Source organism: Neolamprologus multifasciatus, chromosome 17 (genome assembly GCF_963576455.1).
Source record: "Neolamprologus multifasciatus chromosome 17, fNeoMul1.2, whole genome shotgun sequence".
Taxonomy (NCBI): domain Eukaryota; kingdom Metazoa; phylum Chordata; class Actinopteri; order Cichliformes; family Cichlidae; genus Neolamprologus; species Neolamprologus multifasciatus.
Window position 1 is genome coordinate 31,613,766 of NC_140455.1, and position 19,270 is coordinate 31,633,035.

General features: G+C 39.5%; 1 protein-coding gene across 2 annotated transcripts; it reads left to right on the forward strand.

Moving 5' to 3' along the window:
- The first annotated feature begins 1,165 nt into the window (after positions 1 to 1,165).
- tmem168a (transmembrane protein 168a) lies at positions 1,166 to 18,440 on the forward strand. 2 transcript variants are annotated; one of them, XM_085137959.1, is made up of 6 exons: positions 1,166 to 1,269; positions 2,558 to 3,524; positions 3,605 to 3,880; positions 5,210 to 5,352; positions 9,092 to 9,369; positions 11,813 to 18,440. In XM_085137959.1, exons 2-6 carry the CDS (start codon positions 2,697 to 2,699, stop codon positions 12,361 to 12,363), a joined length of 2,076 nt encoding a protein of 691 aa, XP_084994085.1. In that variant the 5' UTR covers positions 1,166 to 1,269; positions 2,558 to 2,696; the 3' UTR covers positions 12,364 to 18,440. The 2 variants fall into 2 exon arrangements, with proteins under 2 accessions (XP_084994085.1, XP_084994086.1); XM_085137960.1 differs by lacking the exon at positions 1,166 to 1,269 and adding an exon at positions 1,282 to 1,831.
- The last annotated feature ends 830 nt before the right edge of the window (positions 18,441 to 19,270 follow it).

Consider the following 19,270-nt stretch of genomic DNA (forward strand, 5'->3'; position numbering starts at 1 on the left):
GTAGCTCATCTGAGACTATATTTACCTAATTTTAGAATTTGCTAAGGATCAGGTTGATTTGATCATGTGCTGATATGTAAAACCTCAGAGCTGACATAGGATTGTCAATTTAACAATGACTACAGATTCTTCATTTTAGGATGATGATAATTTCGAGTTCACTAGTTTTCAGGTCAAAGAAATTTCAAATTAAAGAAAATAAAGAACATTAAATCACTATTTAAAGGTTGTTATCAGCCATAAACATTATATCATACTAGGGCTGTGTGCATAAGTCAAGGGGGCTAAATCACTGTGTGTTCCCAGTTGTGCCTTCTGTAAACATCTGATCAAAGCAGCACTCTCTCTCACATACATCAACCATACATCATCACTGCCATCTTGTCGCAAATGTACCTGTATAATATTTGCATCAGAAAACAGACCAAGAAAAAATATAACAAACATGATATAACGAACATGGTGCCAGCTACTGTACAGTACAATAAAGCCCCGCTAAATGGGCATATAATATATGCGTATGTGTAATTAGTAGTGACATGCTGTGACATGCACATGTTACACAACACTTAGAACATGTGTTTGTATTTGTTTTCAACTTAAGGACACTGCTACAACTAGCAGTGACCTTATGTGACCTTGTTCTTTCGTACATATTTGAAAAATGTTTTAAGTGACTTGATTAAAGACATCCAGAGCGATGCTGGGCAGTATTTAGTGAGAGATCTGTACCACTGACTGACAAAAGTGCAAACAGATGAGAAACATGTTAACAAAGTCTTTAAGGAATGTCTCCAACACCTTGTTGAACCTATACCAAGAAGGATTAAGGGAGTTCTGAGGGCATAGGGGGTTGAACAATACCAATACTGACAAGTAATAATTAATTAAGTGGTTGTTGAGTCAAAATATTACTGAGGTTTGTCTTTTTTTTTTTTTTGTCTGCCTAAACTTTTTGTTTATTACTTATTGGTAGATATGTAGATGTATACAGAAGCAAAATTTATTTAAAAAATAGCATAAACCGCAATAATAATTAAAAAATGCATAAAAGCAAAAGTAGGCTAACGAAGATTTTATTTGTTTAATTTTAGTTCCGTTTAGTTTTGTCTGTTTACTAATTTAGTGCATAAGCTCAGAGCGACCTTAAAAAATGCCTCGCCACAATTAATTCTGTGGGAAAAGCGAAGGTACGTTCAGTTCGACACTTGCGAGGTGCCGTAGTACAGAACCCGGAAGTACCGATGATTTCACCCAAACAATCAACATGTAAGCAATATTTGACGATAAAGACATTACATAAAGTTTTACATTTGAAGGCTCGTGGTTGTGTTGGCAGTTTTAGCCACTGCACTAAATCGTGCACTAGCAAACTAGCTTACTGTTTACAAAGAGGGAGCAGGCTAAGTTAAAACTTCCCGTCTGCTATAGTGCCACATCGTCACTCACTGACAGCAGGCTGTTAGTTTGTTAGTTAGTCAGTTAGTTAGTTAAAGGGTTTGTTTGGGTAGAAAACGGATACGAATTGATTAGTTTACCTCGAGTGTGTAATCAACCGCTGTCAAAATGTTGTCATTTTAAAGAGTGTTAGCATAGAAAATTGTGATCCCGATGGAAGGAGAACTACACTCACTTTTGCTGTGACTAAAGAGTATTTCCTCATTCTTCTGTACAAAACCAATACAGACTCCGTTTATTTGATATTAACGCTGTTGTTCCTTGATGTTACTGAAGATGTTTATGTATGACTCCAAAGGATTTATAAGAGAGACACATGGAAGTCAAAGAATCCAGAATCTGTGAGAGAATTTCACAACAGCAAAGATCGAAGGTAGTGATCGAAATATAATACGAGTAAACAGTATTAATGGGATTTTATCAATGATTGTATACAGAAGGTTTCTGCAGTTATTGTGACCATTGAAATTGAAGTTAAGTTGCATAGGTCTTCTAGATTTAATTTTGGACAGCTATGGATCAGACCACAGATCAGTAATGGTTTGATAATTCTTGCTGCCTGCTTGTCTCCCTGATAGTCCTGATTAATGATTAAGATTTGTATACATTTAAAGTGCAGTGTTTCCCACAGACTCTGTTTGGGGCAGGTGAAGGGACCGCTGTCATGAACTGTAGCTGGTGACATTAGTTCTAGTCCTACTTTGCATCCCTTACAAGTCTTACACATTGCTGCAGGTTCTGGTTAGAGTGGCTCTCCGGATCACAGGGGAAAAGCAGAGGAAGGACTGATTTCACCAGAGTGTGGGACAAGCAAGCTGTTGGGGAATGTAGGGGCCTGGTTTAGCTGGTTAGCAGTGATTGTCAACTGGGAATTGTGAATGGCGTTAAAGTCACTGATGTAAAAAAAAAAAGTAATTAAAAATTTGCAAAAATTAGTCGCTAAAATATTTCTTGCGCAACTAATATGCCAGGGTGCGCCGCCCACATAGTCTCTGCATGGGGAAACACTAAAGTGCCTGCCTTTTGTACATAAGTTTGGACTATGTGACGAATGTACCGCATAATACACTCACACTGTTTGTTTGTTTTTTCCACGCAGGGGTTGATTTTTGCTGAAAGTCATCAAGAGGCACCGTCCTCCATGTGGCAAACCTCTGTGGAAGTATAAAGAAGGTGGCTGGAGGAAATTAATTATTTGATAGTTAAACTGCTTTTAGATAAGAACATCCACGTCAGCCATGGCTCGGGAGGAAGAGGAGCTGACAGTCAGTGCACCAAAGGGGGTGGACGTGTTTACATCAGTGCGTTGTCTGGGTTACCTGTCCAGCTTCAATCTCCTTGTGGCAGTCTGTGTTGGCATGTACGTACGCTGGGAGGTGACAGGGGAACCCATGATTCTGGTTATCTTCATCCTGGGCCTCTTTGTCCTGGGAATTGCCAGTATCCTCCATTACTACTTTGCTATGGAAAATGCCAGTCTGAGCTTGTTCCATTTGTGGGTTGGCTTTCTCCTTGGACTTTTGTGTTTCCTCAACAGCCCCACCTTGGATTCAAATGTCAAAGAACTGGTCGCAAACTATCTCCTCCTAGCCAGTGTAGTTATGAAAGCAGTATGGGCCCTAACTGAGCGAATATGCAGCTCCATCTGCTACAAATCCACCTTGCTAACATCAGTAGAGTTACTGGAGCTTCTAGGATTTGGCATTGCAAGCACTACCATGCTTCTTCACAAGTCAGTGGCCATAATAGGCTTGGTAGTGGCCCTCGGTGCTCTCATTGTGGACTTGAGGATGAAATCCCTCCTAGCTTTGGCCAATTTGATCAGTTTTGCCTTGGTTACTTCTCTTGTGTTTTTCCAGGCGTTAGGCATTAATGCCAACCCTTATGCCTTAGGCTGCTACCTGGGCAGGCTGCTCTGTGAGCCTGTGTTGGATGTGTACTTCAGTGGGTTAGGCCCCATGGAGCGCTGGATGCCAGTGCTCTCCATGGGGAAGGTGTGGAGGAAGCTGTCCTTGTTTCCTCTGAGTCTGACTGAGATAGCCTTCTTTGTCCTTGCTGCTTTAAAGGTACACTTATAGCTATATTACAAAAATTGAGGGTTTATTTTCATTATTTTTTATTTAAACTTTTGTTTTGTCTTTCATAGCTTGGTCAGTTGGACCTGTGGTATCTGGTCATCCCAGGTTTCTGTCTGTTTGGTCTTTTCTGGTCCATCTGCCACATCATTTTGCTGATCACAATCTGGGGCTTTCACACTAAGCTGAGTGACTGTCAGAAGGCTTGGCGCGCCCAGCGGTCGAGTAGCCGGAGTCTGGACCAGGTCATGGCCTCCCGAGGCATCCGACATTTCTGCCTCATCTCAGAGCGACTGGTGTTCTTTAGTTTGTTGTCAACAGTGATACTCGGGGCTGTGTCCTGGCAGGTAAGACCCATGAATGAAAAGCAGATAAGACAAAAATGTTTAAGTCTGCAAATGTTTGATTTTCTATGAAAACTGCCATAGCATAGAAAGCATCATCGTACTCTTGTTATATTGATGAGGTCCAAGGTTATGTCAGTCTTAGGCACTCTTTTTAATCATTTGCACTTTGGTAGTCTTGAAAAGGCCTCTATAAACATATAATACCCATGTTGGATACTGTGTGGAAGCATTCTAGTGGCAGTGTGTAGTTAACAGTTGCTCCCCAAACTCAGGGACTTCTGCTCTCATGCGAAACCAATTTAATTAGTACTTTAATATCCTTATCTGCTCGCATAAAGAGCAGCAATAACTTATTTAGCCCTATTAGACATTTACCTTGTAAGATTCTCATGGGCCCAAGTTCTAATTTGGGATGTGCACATTGTTGATGTCGGTTTCAAATTTGCCTGAGAAGGTGGAAGAAAGCTAGTGTTTAGCTTTTGTGTGTTTTGATGTTTTACGGCTGTGAAATTTTGTATTGTATTGCACACAGAAAACATAACTGGAAGATTAATGCAGTCCGTTGTAGAATCAGCAAGCCTTTGTGAAACAACGAATATTAAGAAAGCCAATCGAATATTTATGTTTACAGCTATAGTTGGTGGCATTACGTTGGATTCAGTACTTTCTGAAGAGCTTACATGTGAGACCCACCCAAAAAAAGATTTTGCCTACTTGTGTGTGTGTGTGTGTGTGTGTGTGTGTGTGTGTGTGTGTGTGTGTATGCATTGCATGTATTATAATTTTCTTTTATCAAAGTCAGTGTGGTAATGCATTTCAAAGTGTGGAATGAATGAAAAGCAGAATATTGCTTTTGTGAAACTGTATAAGAGTGATTTCCCTATTTAGAAGGCAGCTTTTGAATGCATAACCTAGTGACAAGCTCTCATAAGAAACCCACTACTGCCACAGCTTTGGGCAAATTGATCATCAGCCGAGAATGATGATAGCAAAGACGGCTTTTGTACTGTATTGTGATTTCTGTGGTTTTAACGCTGCTATTTTAGGCTCTGGAAGAGGCTACCCTAAAATACAAGCTCAAATGCTGCAGTAATTATTCTGCTTTGGATTGACATTTGTGAAGTATGTTTATTCTAGTGTCTTTCACAACACTGTGTATCCATTTAGTTAGGTCCTGTCATGTTTTGTCCTGCGATAATAGCACAGTGTCAGTACCATGTTGTGTAACTGTCTTGCCGAGTGTCAACACCAATTAAGTGAGTCTGATTACCGCCGGTACAAGCTGTAAATGTTGAATGAAAGTGACTCTGATTCTTTGGCTTTTTGCAGCCCTCCAACGGTCTCTTTCTCAGTGCTTTGCTGGTGGTGCTGCCTCTCGAGTCTCTGGCGCATGGTTTGTTCCACGAGCTGGGCGGCTGCCTGGGAGGAACTTGTGTTGGCTACGCCCTGGTTGTACCTACCACTTACTGCAGGTACACCCTTCAGTTAGACTGTTTTGATTGGGAATATCCTCTGTTGTGGATGGTTTGGTTTGGGGGCTAAAAAATGTATTTGTTACTTGAGAAAAACAACAAAATGTAAACAGAATGCCCAAATCACATTTTTAAAGCCCAGAAAGGAATCTTTAAATGTCCCTTTTATTCCCATCAACACGTGAAAATCAGTGTTTCAGGAATTTCACATTGGTTTTACATATGGGAACAATGTTGGCAATAACACCTCTTAACTCTGTAAAGCCTGAACCATGAAATAATCCCCAGGAAATTAAATTTTTGAAACTGGAGTGTTTTTTGAGCCTTCTGACACCATTTTTGTTCAGTTTATTGCCCACAGTAGCACTGTATCCATCTGACTGTATACAAGTTTTTCACGGAAAAAAAAATCACACTTACGATGTAGAGGTCTCAAAACTCATGTATCAGATATGATCCACTTTACAGGGTTAAATCTATAACAATAACAATATTTATTTTTTCAATTTCAGCTGAAAGTTAAAAAAAATACAATCAAACTGTTACAAATGAGGATCGTCAACTAGAAACTTGGACTGATCTGCTTGTTTTTCCTATAAACACTCAAAAAAATATGATTGTTGCTGATCAAATAATAATTGCTGTACAGTCACTTTGAACTCCTATGTATTATCAGAGCATGCTGGAAACAAATGTGAGCAAATGTGTCCAACAATTAAAGCTTGGCATATATTGGATCACGCAACAGGACAGTGATACCAAGCACAGCAGTAAACGTCCTCCATAACGATATGAGAGAGTGATAAAATCATACAGAAAAACATTAGTTCAAGTTATTACTGCTAAATGGTGTTTTACAAGCTGTTTTCTACATGACAGCATAAAGACTTGTGTGAACTTTGGGTTTCAAATGACATCACACGCTGAGAACATACAGCTTCTCCTTAACTGCCAGGTAAGCAAAGCTATGCTCAGCATACTCAACTAATCTCCACATACTGCATGTACAGTAAACCCGAGCAAAATGCATCGATGGAGCATTCCCACATTCACACGCGCTCAGCCGATGTCAAAGCCTTTACCACTCTCACCAGGAGTGGTAAACATGATCATTCTTCCAAACGTTCTCCTCACTTAACAAAAAACCAACGGGATAAATAGGCCAATAACTGCATAAACATAGCGCTAATGCTTGGGCCCTTGAGGGATCATTCCACCGATCCCTCCTCAGCATACCAAGTTATTCAGATGCACCCGTTTGCTGTTAGCCGCATCTGATGTTTCCACCACAGCCCACTCTGTTGACCATGCAGTTTTTTCTTAATCACTTTATTTTTGAAGATGCCGCCATGCCTCATCATCTTAAACACCAAAAGCTAGCCATCAGTTATAAATGTTTCCACATTTAAGAGCTCTTCAGCCATCCTGTTTGGGGTTTTTTTTCTTATGTAATTATTGAATTATTGAACCTTTTAGTTAAAAGTTAGCTTTTTCGGTTAAATGGGATATCAATCTTAGTAGAGTCTAACGGTCTAGGTGATTTTGAACGCTGGCCCATGTCGTATTGGAGTCTTAGATGCTCTGTATGCAAGGCCGCGTGTGCAGGATCCATAGGGAGGACTTGGAGCATGATGAGAATGCAGCAGAGTATAATCGACTGTTTGATGGCTGCAGATCATGTTTTCAGAATGACAAGATTCCCTCTGGGAGATTACCAAGATATGGGTGAAAAGGCGAGGCACACATGCAACAACAGCAATGGTGAAACAACAGGAAGATAAACAAAAGAGGAGTGATGTTGTTAACTTTGAAAGGTGGTGGTTAAAAGGGGAAAAAAATGGACAGAGATAGCAAAGAAAGGGGAGGGAGAGGTGAAACTGTGAAAGGGCTACGGAGGAAAGGATTGGATTTTTTTTTTTAAGGATGAAAGAGAGAGTGTCACAGGGGAAGATGTGGTTGGAATCTCAAACCACAGGCCCTTCCTCTCCTGGGCGTCATGAGATCTAAAAAGATTAGATGGGTTTGGGGGAAATGATGAGCTCACAAAGTCATGCTCAGGTTGCATTTTCTGCATTTTCTGATCAGGTATAGTGTGTTTTTATAGCTAGCCTCAATTGTTATCATCATTAAGGTAATTGTTCATCGAACTTCCTTTGAGGACAGGAGTACTGCCTCGCTGTCAACCGATAACATCCATTTATTTGTCTCATAGCTGTAAAAACAAAAGCATCACTCTTCAGGCATTTATTCGATAAACTTCCCCTTGGCAGGTTAAAGGGGAAAGCGTGGGCACGGGGCATAATATGATGGCTGATGTATGCAGGTGTTTGCAAGAATGACTTATGACTTTTCGAATAACTTCGAGCCCGCAGACACTGTAGAAAGCCGCTTCATAGGTATATGGATTCTTTCCCTGTGTTCCACAGCTTACTTTCTGTAACCTGTATCCACTCTCACTTTTATAAAATTACCTCGTCCATAGGTATACACATGGAATCCTCCAAAAAGACACAATGATTTTCCAAATAAATTTGTTATGAAAATATATTTTCTCCAATGGAAATAAAAATAATGTATGTTGTACTGCATTTAACAGTGCTAGTAACAAAAGTAGTGCAATAAGCTGCCCACAATACTGATATACAATAGAGAGATCCTATGACATTACACTGCAAGATATCCGTCTACCAGTATGGTATTCTGGTCCATCTATCCATCCATTTTCTGCCAATTATCTGGGGCAGAGACCCCACCTGCAGCCACATCCTATACATCTTCTGAGACAACACAGACGTATTCCCAAGCAAGCCAAGAAATGATCCAGTGTGTCCTGCTTCTTCCCCGTGGCCCCCTTGAGGTATGGAGGAAGCTCATTTCCACCTCTTACATCCACAATCTCTTTGTTTCACTACCCAGACTTTATGGTTGTAAGTGAGGGTAGGAAAGTAGATACTCCAGTAAATTGTTAGTTTCGCTCTCACTTCACAACAACAGAACGGCACAGCATCTGTGCCAATCTGCCCCTTCAATCTCCCCCTACGTGTGAACAAACTCCTTCATTTAAGGAAGCAACTTTGGTCACTTTATTTTGAATTGGGAATCATAAAGTAATTACTCTGGTAAGTCATATTCGTGGGGGAACCTGTTCAGAGCTCTTTCGCGATTCAGTGAAAACATGCTTGGCAGGAGCGAATTAGTAATCACATGGCAGAGGGAGTGATATGACTTATTTGATATTGATTTAATCCCTAGTTACTAACGTGTTATGAAATTGTGTTTGGAAAATCGCCCTTAAGAGTAAGAATGGTGCTTTTATAAACTGAGTATGAGTATATATTTAACCTGTTTTTGTCATCCTACTCTGTTCTCCTTTGTACCATCTCATTTTTTGCTACTTTTTTATTTGCTTTCATTCTTTATTTCCTTCTCATCCCTGAGGCTAATGTCATTTCCTCCAGTAGCGATCCCTCACTGGTACCTTTTGCATTCCCCCATCTCCTCTTATCCTCTCTTCTCTGTCTCCTCTCTCCCCAACAAGGGAGACAGCTACTCCACCCCGGTATGTCAATCTATCAACTTCTCACTCAGAAAGTAGATAAATAAATAAGTACACACCACCCCCCACCACCCTCCCCTTCTGCTGACAAGCCACCTAACTTGAGCCTCCCTCTGAGTAGATAGAAAAGATAAACATCAACAAGTCTTTTCTCACAGCCTTTCATCCTTCTCTTTCACCCAGCGCCGGTGGCCAGCCCACTCTCTTACCACCTGAGCAGGTGGAACTGTTGAATCTGCGCTCCACAGGCATGCTGAACAACATCCAGCGCCTCTTCTCCCACCACATGATTCAGACATTCGGCTGTGACTACTCTACTAGCGGTGTCACCCTGGAGGCTGTACTTACAAAGTTGCGCAACTTTCTGGAGCTTCGTACGGCAGACGGACCACGACATGACACCTATTTGATATTCTACAGTGGGCACACGCACAAAGGCTCCGGCTCCTGGGCTCTGTCAGGTGAAGGCCACAGATCCATGTTGTCATTGCTTTATTTTTCGATGTTTGTAAGTCTTGGAAAGTGGTCATACTTCATAGTCCATTCGCATTCATTTAATTCCTAAATGTACTAGTGAGGTAAATAAAAAGAATGCATCCACGTAAGTATACAGCTTCAACTTCACCAGCTACAACTACAGATATTTCAGTATATAAATCCAGGGGATATTTAAACACCATTCAGCAAAGAGAATACATAATTAATAGAGCCTTACCAATATATCCAGAGTCCCAATGCATCGGAGCACTGATATATTTGGCTATTTTCAAATATATTGGTATCGGAATTCATAATTACTGATAAATGAACATTTAAAAACTGATAAAGAAACTGGAGAGAGTTAGGCAGCTTGATATCTATCAAAAGAACATGTTCTCTGAAGACATCTTTTTCTGATGACTCAGACTAAATGAAAGTCCAATGGTGTTGCTAGTGCTAGGTGGAGGAGGTGGGTGAAGTTATAATTATTTCAGTTTTATAGTCGTTCAGTAAATTATTTAGAAGGTTTTTGGACATCCAGTTCCTAGCTTCAGTCAGACAAGACCTCAAGTGGCAGGTAGCAGTGAAAACTAGCTCAGTGTTTTTGCTCAAGGGCTACTGTGCTAATGATATATAAAGGGGACCCAAAATAGACCCATGGGGAACCCCACAAGATATAGGACCATGAGAAGATGAGCCTAAGATATAGGAGCATGAGAAGATGAGCCTTTGGGAGTTGTTACAGAAGATTTACTGATTAGTTACCAAGCAAGCATGGCACCTGAACAGCTAGCTATAAGTGTGATCCATAAGAGACTAATATGAATTAAGAAAAACGTTGGGGGCCACCATGTTATATAGGAGAATTCCTAGGTCAACATTTCAAGAGGGAACGATCCTTTCTTTGTAGATATTCTGATTTATTATTAAACATTACATGTTCAGACTCTATTAATTCATTAAATTAGATGAGATCAAATGGTTTGCACATTAACTTGAAGCTTTTTGTAGAACAAAAGAATCACTTGTTTTGGCCTTCTCAGACATCTCTGCTGTTTATTTCCTTTTTTTGGAAACTGAGAGAAGATTAAACTTGACACATTCAGTCCTCACAAATCAAATTTTAGGTGCATCATAAGTTGCATATCAGCTTTCTCTCTTCAAAGCTGTCGGGCAGTTTTAACATCTAAGCACACATAATTGACGAAGATGTAAATCAGTTAAAATGCAGAAAAAAATCAACACAGAAGTAGAAGTGACTACAGAGCTGTTGTTTCAGATAGCATTAGGTAGATATTGTATTCTGTGTGCAGTCTCATTTGCATTACAGTCTAATTTCCATTCCTTTCATTTTCCCATTCTCTCAGTCAATCAGACTGATTTGCAAGGAATCAGACAAGCAAGCGTAAAGAGTTGAAATTGCTATGAAGGACTCGGCACAGAAGTTTGGTTCCAGTAGAGACGATTCTGTGAAAGTTACAGAGAGTCTGCTGTGACATGAGCGTTCCCTCAGCAGAAATGAGAATCACAGCAGGTCAACACAGTGTCAGCTCCAGCTCCTCTTCAGAGATTACTTGACGTATTATCTCTGCGTGCTGCTGCAAATAGTAAAAAAAAAGAAAAAAAATTCCCCACCGAAAGCATAATCACTTCCCCTGAGTCACAATCCTGAAGGGTCGTTTTCAGTGGCATGCTCAGGGGATAACTGGAGACATTTTTGAAAAAGTGGGGTTGCTTCGACTGAAATTCAAATCAAATAAAGGATCCCTCTGGTTATTACGACCCACTGATGCAGTGTTGTCCACACTGGGATTCCTGAAAATAGTCTGGAAGTACTCTGTTGATGACACTGGATGCATATATACAAATTTAGCTGTGCAGCAGATTCTCCAAATTGGCTCATGCTTGATGTTTTAGATATTTGAATAAAAGCCCATTTTCCCTTCTAAATATAAAGCAGTATGTGGCAAAGCTGCTTTGTATCCATAAATGGATTTCATTTTATTTTTCTCAGCCTCGTTTATTTATTTATTTACTTACCTAGCACTGATGTTAGGAATAACAGAAATAATTTGGCAACAGACCTTCAATGTTTGTTCTCTGCCAAAATATACTAAATATAAATATACAATCTATTAAGGTTGTTTTTGTCGTTGTGTCTGTTGCCGGGATGACAGGGGATTTTAAAGACAGTCCCTTGAGTAATAGTTGACAGATTCGATCGCTGCCAAGCTGCCATGTCCATCTATGGCCATATGTCCCAATGAATTGTCCTTGAACATGGGACTAAGTGAATAGCAGCTCGCTGACCTTCACTGTTTCTCTCTCAGAGAGTTTGGTAAATCAAACTAGTCATAGGATAGATTCCCAGTACGCGCTGTTCTTTCTTTCTCCTTCTTACTGTCTGATCTCCTGTAACTGTAGGAGGGGAGAGTTTCCATCTGGCCCAGTTGCTGGAGCTGTGGAAGGAGAAGAACGCCGGCCACTGTTCCCGTCTCATTGTGGTCCTGGACACCGAATACTCCCTCCCTTGGGTCAAGGAAGTGCGCAGGGTGGAGGGCATTTATGTAGCCGTGCAGGGGGCTGAGCTGTCAGCCACCATGGTGGACCCTGAGGCTGGAGATATCCCCTTGCTCGGGGAATTCACTTCTGAGTGGGTGGAGTTCAACTGCAACCCAGCCAGCGACACCCAGTGGTCTGAAAAAGGGCGGACCGTGAGAGCTGTCTACAGTGTGTCCAAACGCTGGAGCGACTACACACTCCATCTTCCCACTGGAAGTGATGTAGCCAAGCACTGGAACACCCACTTCCCTAAGGCTACATACCCCATGGTGCACCTGTCCAACTGGTGCTGTGGCCTTCACCTGTTTTGGTTATGTAGCACATGTCTGCGCTGCTTCAGGAGGTGTAAACTAGCCTGGTTTCCACCGGCTGTTTTGGACACTGGGCAAGGCATTAAACTGGTGCACTCATAGATAAAAGGGGAAGTTGTCAGATAGCTGAATCAGCAAATTCATAAAGGGTCCAACTCCAAGAAACTTTTTTGTCTTGTTACAGGGGAGCATTTTTATTGTTTTTGCCAGCTCTTGCTTTACAAATCCCAAAGTATGATGCAAATTTAGTTTCTAGTTTTGGACTTGAAATTTGGAAATGTGGAGTTGGGCCTCTCATGAATTAACCAATTCAATTTTGAATCAGGATGTAGCAGCTGGGTATAAGATGTTTGTATAAAAAAAATAATAATAATAACTTGTGCTACATACCAGTTATAATATCTATACAATTATATTTTATTTTAGTCTAAAATACTATAAATGATATAAAGATTGGCCTTCAGTCAGCACCAGATTCCTTACATTTATTTTTGAAAGAGATTTATTTGCAGTGATTCAAGATATTGTGCCAAGTACATCACAAAAACTCAATATTGGATTTCTGAGCCCAAAAGAATATTAAACTTAACAATCCCAGTAAATTAAATTGAAATAAAGAGTACTGAGGTATGATTGTTGTTTAATTAATTAGGACGAGGTCTAAGAACAGAAAACTCTCATCTTACTTGGTACTTTTCTTACTTTATGCTTATTTTAATTGTTATCTTATTTTATTGTCTCTGTTATTAATTGCATACCAAAAACTTTGAATATGGTTTCTGTATCTTTGGAAGGGTTTTCACATTTTTGTTTTGTTACGGTGTATGATAAAGTGCCTTAAAGATAAATTTTGAATCATTTATAATATTGAGGCTTATTTTTTTATGTTATCTACACTAAATAGGCTGTAGACTGCTTATAAAAAATGGACATAAACACACAGTGGTTACTGACATCTGGATGTGAAGCCTACACTTCTGTTGAGTTTCTGGTGATTTAGACCAAGAAATGGGAGCTCAGCAAGAAAATGTTTACTGAGGTCAATGGAACTTTTGTCTTCACCATCTAGATAAAGAAGCAAAGTCCATCTTTTATATACAGGCTCTGATGTAGATCCTCGCCTTCCTTTTACATAAACTCTGTGAACTGATGGAGCTCTCTTTCTAAAGCCTTTTACCTGGCAGGATGGACGGCAAAAAAGCCGTTGCGAGGCTGAACTTGGTGACACCGTTGGTTATAATGTAGAAAGGTCTAACCACGATGCCAAGCTGCCACTCTTGTTGTGGGATTCTTTCCTGATTATTATTGAAGTATTCAAATGTGCAGCTATGTCTGCACTGAACAAAGGAATATGCATTGGCTGTGAGACAGCATATTATCGCCACACAATGGCCCTGTCTTATACCTCATCCTGTTTGTTTACACAGATCAATGGAAATTGAAGAAGTCATTTGCTCTATACAAACCCATTCAAGTTTTCTAGCCATTTGTGTTAGCCATGCTGTGAAGCAGTGCTTCATAAGACAATGCGCCAAAGCATGAAGAGACTGTCATTGCTATGCATTTCTGCACTGAACTCCAAAAGCCATTGTGACCATTCTTTACATGCTGATTTGTACCTTTCTGTCTCACACATTCCTGAAGTGCGTGGAATGCTGCCTGCCTTGTTTCTGATGAGGTTGAGTTGCATTATTGTGCCTCTCATGTCAGATAATGTCAGAGCTGCAGTAAACTTGAATAATAAACTGTTAAAAGAATGCTGTCTGATGATGTTGAGAAGTTTGAAAGGGCTGAGAAGTATAGAGAGAGGATCAGTTTGATGAAATTCAAACAGAAGGGGGGAAAAATAATAGATGAGAAGAGGAAGGCGAGAGTTAGACGTGCTGATATCAGACAGTTTTATTTAACGTAGCTGGCTTAACAGACAGAGTAAATAGAGACCCTGCACTCTGGAAATTCTAGTATTGTCTGACAAATATTAACATTATTAGCTGGAGAGAAATGAAACAATCCATGACATACTATCTCTGAGGGATTTTCTCTGAGCTTTCACCTCAGTTAGTCCCAGTGCCCAGCTGAACGTGTTCAAGGCGCTGCTGGGTATTTCGATGGTCCCAGAGATCAGGGCTGTGGCCTGACTCATGGCTGAAGGGTGGTATTAGGCACAGAGGAAGGTTGGGGAAGATCTTGGAAAGATGAAAGGTGACATTAAAAGCAATGTCTCATATCAGCATTCATTTATAACTTCTTTTTTTTTTCTTCTGACGTCCCCCTGAAGAACTGTCACATGGACTCAAGAACCTCTTCATCAACACCAGCTCTCATGTTCCAGCATGGTTATCTGAACTCCAAGTAATTTGGATCTTGCCTACTTTCAGCTTATGACTGACTCAATTAGTGATTATGTTGAACTTAACATTAATTGCTTATGGTTCGCAAGCTGTTCCGACAACCCTTCTTCTTATAAACAGCCTATTTGTTTATCAGTCATTTGCTTTTTTAGTTAGCATTTTCAGCTCTTTATCCAATATTTTAAGTGCACAATTTACATTTTTTACCCTTATTTTTTTTTTATCCAGACATTGAAACTGTTAACCCTTCTAGCCCACTATTTCAACTTCTAGTTATATTATCAGTTCAGGTTTATTAACTTTTTATCCAGTTTTAGCCAGCTACTATTATCGATTCTGTTTAGTTATTTATATATTTAATTTAATTGCTGGCTTACAATTTTAAATCCTCAGGTATATTATATATATTATATAGTTTCTGTTATACAATACCGTGCAAAAGCCTTGAGTCAACACTCATTTCTTTATATTTAGTTCCAAGGAGCCGGATGTTATTGTAAAAAAAAAAAATTTTAATTGATTTTGACAAATAGTTCTCCAGGCTTTCTGAAAGTCTTTCATAAAGGAATCAAAAAGGCCTTTTTTCAGATGAATAGTTATGTGGGGGTTTTTTTATTACTAAGCCACTTAAAACTGATCTATGACTCATTCAAGGATGAAAAGAGGCAGCTAACTCAAACGTAGCTAGGAAACTATTTTTAAATGGCATGTTTAGGCACCAACAGCTTTCTACAAAATCTATTTGTTCCCATTTCTTTAGTTGAGTAAATAATTTTGCATCAACAAGGTGATTCTCAAAGACCTCTTAGGCCAAAAACAAAAAATGGGAATATCCCAACATGATGTGCAATGTGTCCTTAAAAAATTGAGGAAACTGGACAAGCGGAGGTCAAAAGAAGAAGTACCTCATCAGAAATGGTCTCAGTGGATGGTTGGCTGTTAAGAACCCAATGTTAAGAAAACAAAACAAGGAGAAAAAGTTACGATATGCCAAATAACTTTAGAATTATACTGAAAATCAGCGGCAAAAGATTTGATGGAGTAAAGACTACAGAGGTAGTCAGGAGAGAGGTACACTAGCATCTACATCTTTAAAACATGGTGGAGGCTCTGTCACGGTTTGGTGCTGCATATCGGCCATGCAATGCCATCTGGAAAGCATCCGATTGCCAACAGTTTTCTTTTGCAGGATCCCAAACACACTGCCAATGCAGACCCGGATAGAAAAAACCCCCACACACACGCACAGTGGAACACTATTAGTTATGGACTCTCCTCCCTACAGCCTAAACCTTGCAAGTATTGACACAGTTTGGGTTCATATTGACAGAGGCACAAACCAGCCACCTTTCACCACCCTTAAATTGTTGCTCTTAGGTAATATAAATACCAAGCCATTTTAAGGATACAGTAGAATGTGAGCAATAAGTTGATTAAGCACTGTGGCAATTATTAAACAAGAGGCATATATCTATGTATGTTCCCTGGTGTGACTGCTCTTTTCATTGCTGTAGCCTGCAAGCCGCGGTTATAGTTAAGGTCAGAGATTCATGTATAAGGAGGGAATCGTTTATGAGAATATTAGATTATGGGCCAGATTCATCTCCTAAACTGGATTAGGTAATAAAACAGTCAGCTGCCTCTGAGACCCATGTGGATTTGCTGAGTCAGAGCCCAGCATGCACACATACACACTTAAACACACACGTCGGCACAGATACGTGTGTACACAACAGTCCTTTACTTCCTTTCCCTGTTCCTGTTTCTCTGCAGCTGAGTCACCCGTCTGTGGGTAATTACTGCCTGTCATTAGTGGTTACCTTTGAATGCAGGCAAAGCAATATGCAAGATGCTTTCCCGCAATTTTGTGGGGAAAAAAATGTGCTTTTATAGCCCAAGTTGAATCTTAGCAGAGGAACTGGGCAAATACAACAGCTGTTCCTTAGTTATTGTTAATCCAGAATGTTCTGAATGGGGGGCAATGTTATGTATTTTTTTCTTCATTATAGTTTTATTCTCCTCAATTCCTGTTTTATAACTGATCATTATGGTGCTTAACTATTCATATATTCACAGATTTGGTTTGACAGGTAAAAAAAAATGATTTCAATGATTTTTAAGCTTAAATGAGCTGAACTAAGGTTTTTTTTATCACTTCTACAGCTCATCCAGCAAGCTGTAGGCCTACTAGAATAATATATGTGCATAAATACTGAATATCTTATTTTTTTCTTCCTTTTTTACGGGCACAGAGAGTAAAGGGGAGGTTTAGCTGCCTCACTGTTCCAACATTTTTGCCTTGTTTTCAAGGGACCTGCTTGCTGTGACTGGTGGTGCATTGAAATGTCAAATCTATTATCTCAAATCACAAAGGCGTTTAGTGGCCTTTTAAGCTTATGACACTCCCCACTATGCACATTTGGAAGAAGCTGCCTGAATATCCGCTCTTGGGTATTATTCTACTTATAAACAATACACGGATTCTGACATCATAATTTTTAAAGTATACATTCTGCAATGTGCTCGACTTGCAACCCAGTTTCTGAAAAGTTATGGTGCTCTGCCAAAAGGAGAACGTAGTGAATTCAAAAGTCGGCATATGAAACGAGAAAACTGAAACGCGTTCATATTTTCGAATGTTAAAAAGGCTAAATTTCCCTTACTGAGGGAAAAAAAAGTTTGGACCCCCTTGACATTCACTGTAAAGATAAGAATGTCAGCTAAAATGTACAGACTTTCAAATTCAAGGCAGATGTGTGAAGAGATTATTCATGGTACACGGATTTGAGTTACTCCGGGCAAGGATTTAGGAGCTGATGCAGAAGGGAGGTGGTGTGAAGCAGACCTTGTAGCTTCAGTTATTACACATATGCCTTTTTGGAAAGTGAAGGTCAAGATTATGGGCGGATAAGGGAATTAAGTGTATTTTGCGTGGGCAGGCATCTGGGCCACCTTGTACCATTGTTATCTTGGCCCCATTTTTACGTAACCCCCCCCCCCCCCCCCCCCCACACTGCGTAACTGCGATAAGAAAAAAAAGAGAAACAGCTACTCAGGTTAATGCTGGCTCTAAATGCATGACACACATACTGGAATCAGTAAGCGATCCTAATCCCTGATGCAGAAGAAATTGAACATCAGTTTGCTCTGGTTGTATCATGTGAGGTATAAAAAGAGCTTTTTCCATGTGTGCCTTTATGGATTGAAATGAGCAGTTCACTGAGTATTGGCTCTTGTAACCAGCCAGATATACTTAGTATGAGCCAGATGATGCCTATACGCTTGAGTCAAGTAAAAGTGTATATCGGAAGCTAACAAGACTGTCAGCACTATGTCTGGGACCGGAGGTTTGGTAATTAGCTTTGTTGTTACAGTTGAGTTGAGATGGGACAGGATGAGGCTGAGCTAGGCTAGCGAAACCAAGACGTCCTCTAAATTCAGCAGGAGCTGACATCGGGAGAGCCAAATTTGAACCCTGGAGGGATGTTTCAGTGAAAAGGTAAACAAACAAACAGTGACCCTGTAAGCTTCACTCACCAACCCCTACCTGCAATAGTCCTGTGAAATATTCAGTACAATGTTCACACAATGCTGCCAAGTGTAATAATACATCATAGTACAAAACACTGGCATAACATGGTACAATATTCAATGTTGCTCACACTCTATGACTGCTGCTACTTACCAACATTTTCCCCTTTTGACAAGTGCAATTCAGTAGAATTTAAATCAAAAGTATAATATTTTCCCCATAAACATCTGAAGTTAAGCACTACTTACACTTTAATTAGTTCTTTTATCTTGTAAAATACCTGAACTTACACACTATTTAGAATTACTTAGTGTAATTTTTGTGTTTCTTTTGTTCAAAGGTACATCTTTACATGACTTACATCACAATTATTTCATTTATTTGTATATGTAGATGTATTTTATAAGTATTATTAGGTAAATGAAATTTCAGATGAAATTCACAAATTCCATTTAATTCTAGAGGAATTACAAAGTACAAAGTTTTTCAGTGTTCTTCAGTATTCTTTGTGGATATTAACTTTTTGTGTTTCAACATGACATTTTATTGGGCTACTAATTGATTTATCCTTTGAGCTGTGTGAAAAAGATGCAAATACATTTAAAAAGCCAGCAGCTGGTTAATTGACTTTGCTGTACATAAACAGTGTAATACTGCAAATTGATTAAACAATTTAGACGTGCTATGCTGCCGAATTTCAAAGGTGCTGGCTGTGAGTTATGTATACATCTATTAAAAAAAAAGACATATTTTATTTTTCTCCCCACTGTCACCCAGTGCTTGCTTAGGGGATTGTAGTAGGGTCTTTATTTTACAATATAAAGTGCCTTGTAATGTTTTGTCACACACAGGAAAATTAATTTAAATAATCATCAAAATACTCAATAGGTAAGAAAAAAGCTGTGGAATAGATTTAAATCTACAAGTACAAACATGTAAGTTATGGTCAGTATGTTATTGATTCTGATATTTAGATTACCCAGTAAAGGTGAACATACTACAAATACATACATTTTACAGTACATGTGGTATAAAACTGAAAATAACATCCATATGTTCTTGGATAGCATCCATGTATTTTGTAGATGGGTAGATTCCGTTAGACTTAAGTGAACAAGACTTCTGT

Coding starts and splice junctions, on each gene's coding strand:
- tmem168a (XM_085137959.1), top strand. CDS start 2,697: ATGGCTCGGGAGGAAGAGGAGCTGACAGTCAGTGCACCAAAGGGGGTG. Junction 3,525..3,604: donor TTGTCCTTGCTGCTTTAAAG/GTACACTTATAG, acceptor TGTCTTTCATAG/CTTGGTCAGTTGGACCTGTG. Junction 5,353..9,091: donor GTACCTACCACTTACTGCAG/GTACACCCTTCA, acceptor TCTTTCACCCAG/CGCCGGTGGCCAGCCCACTC.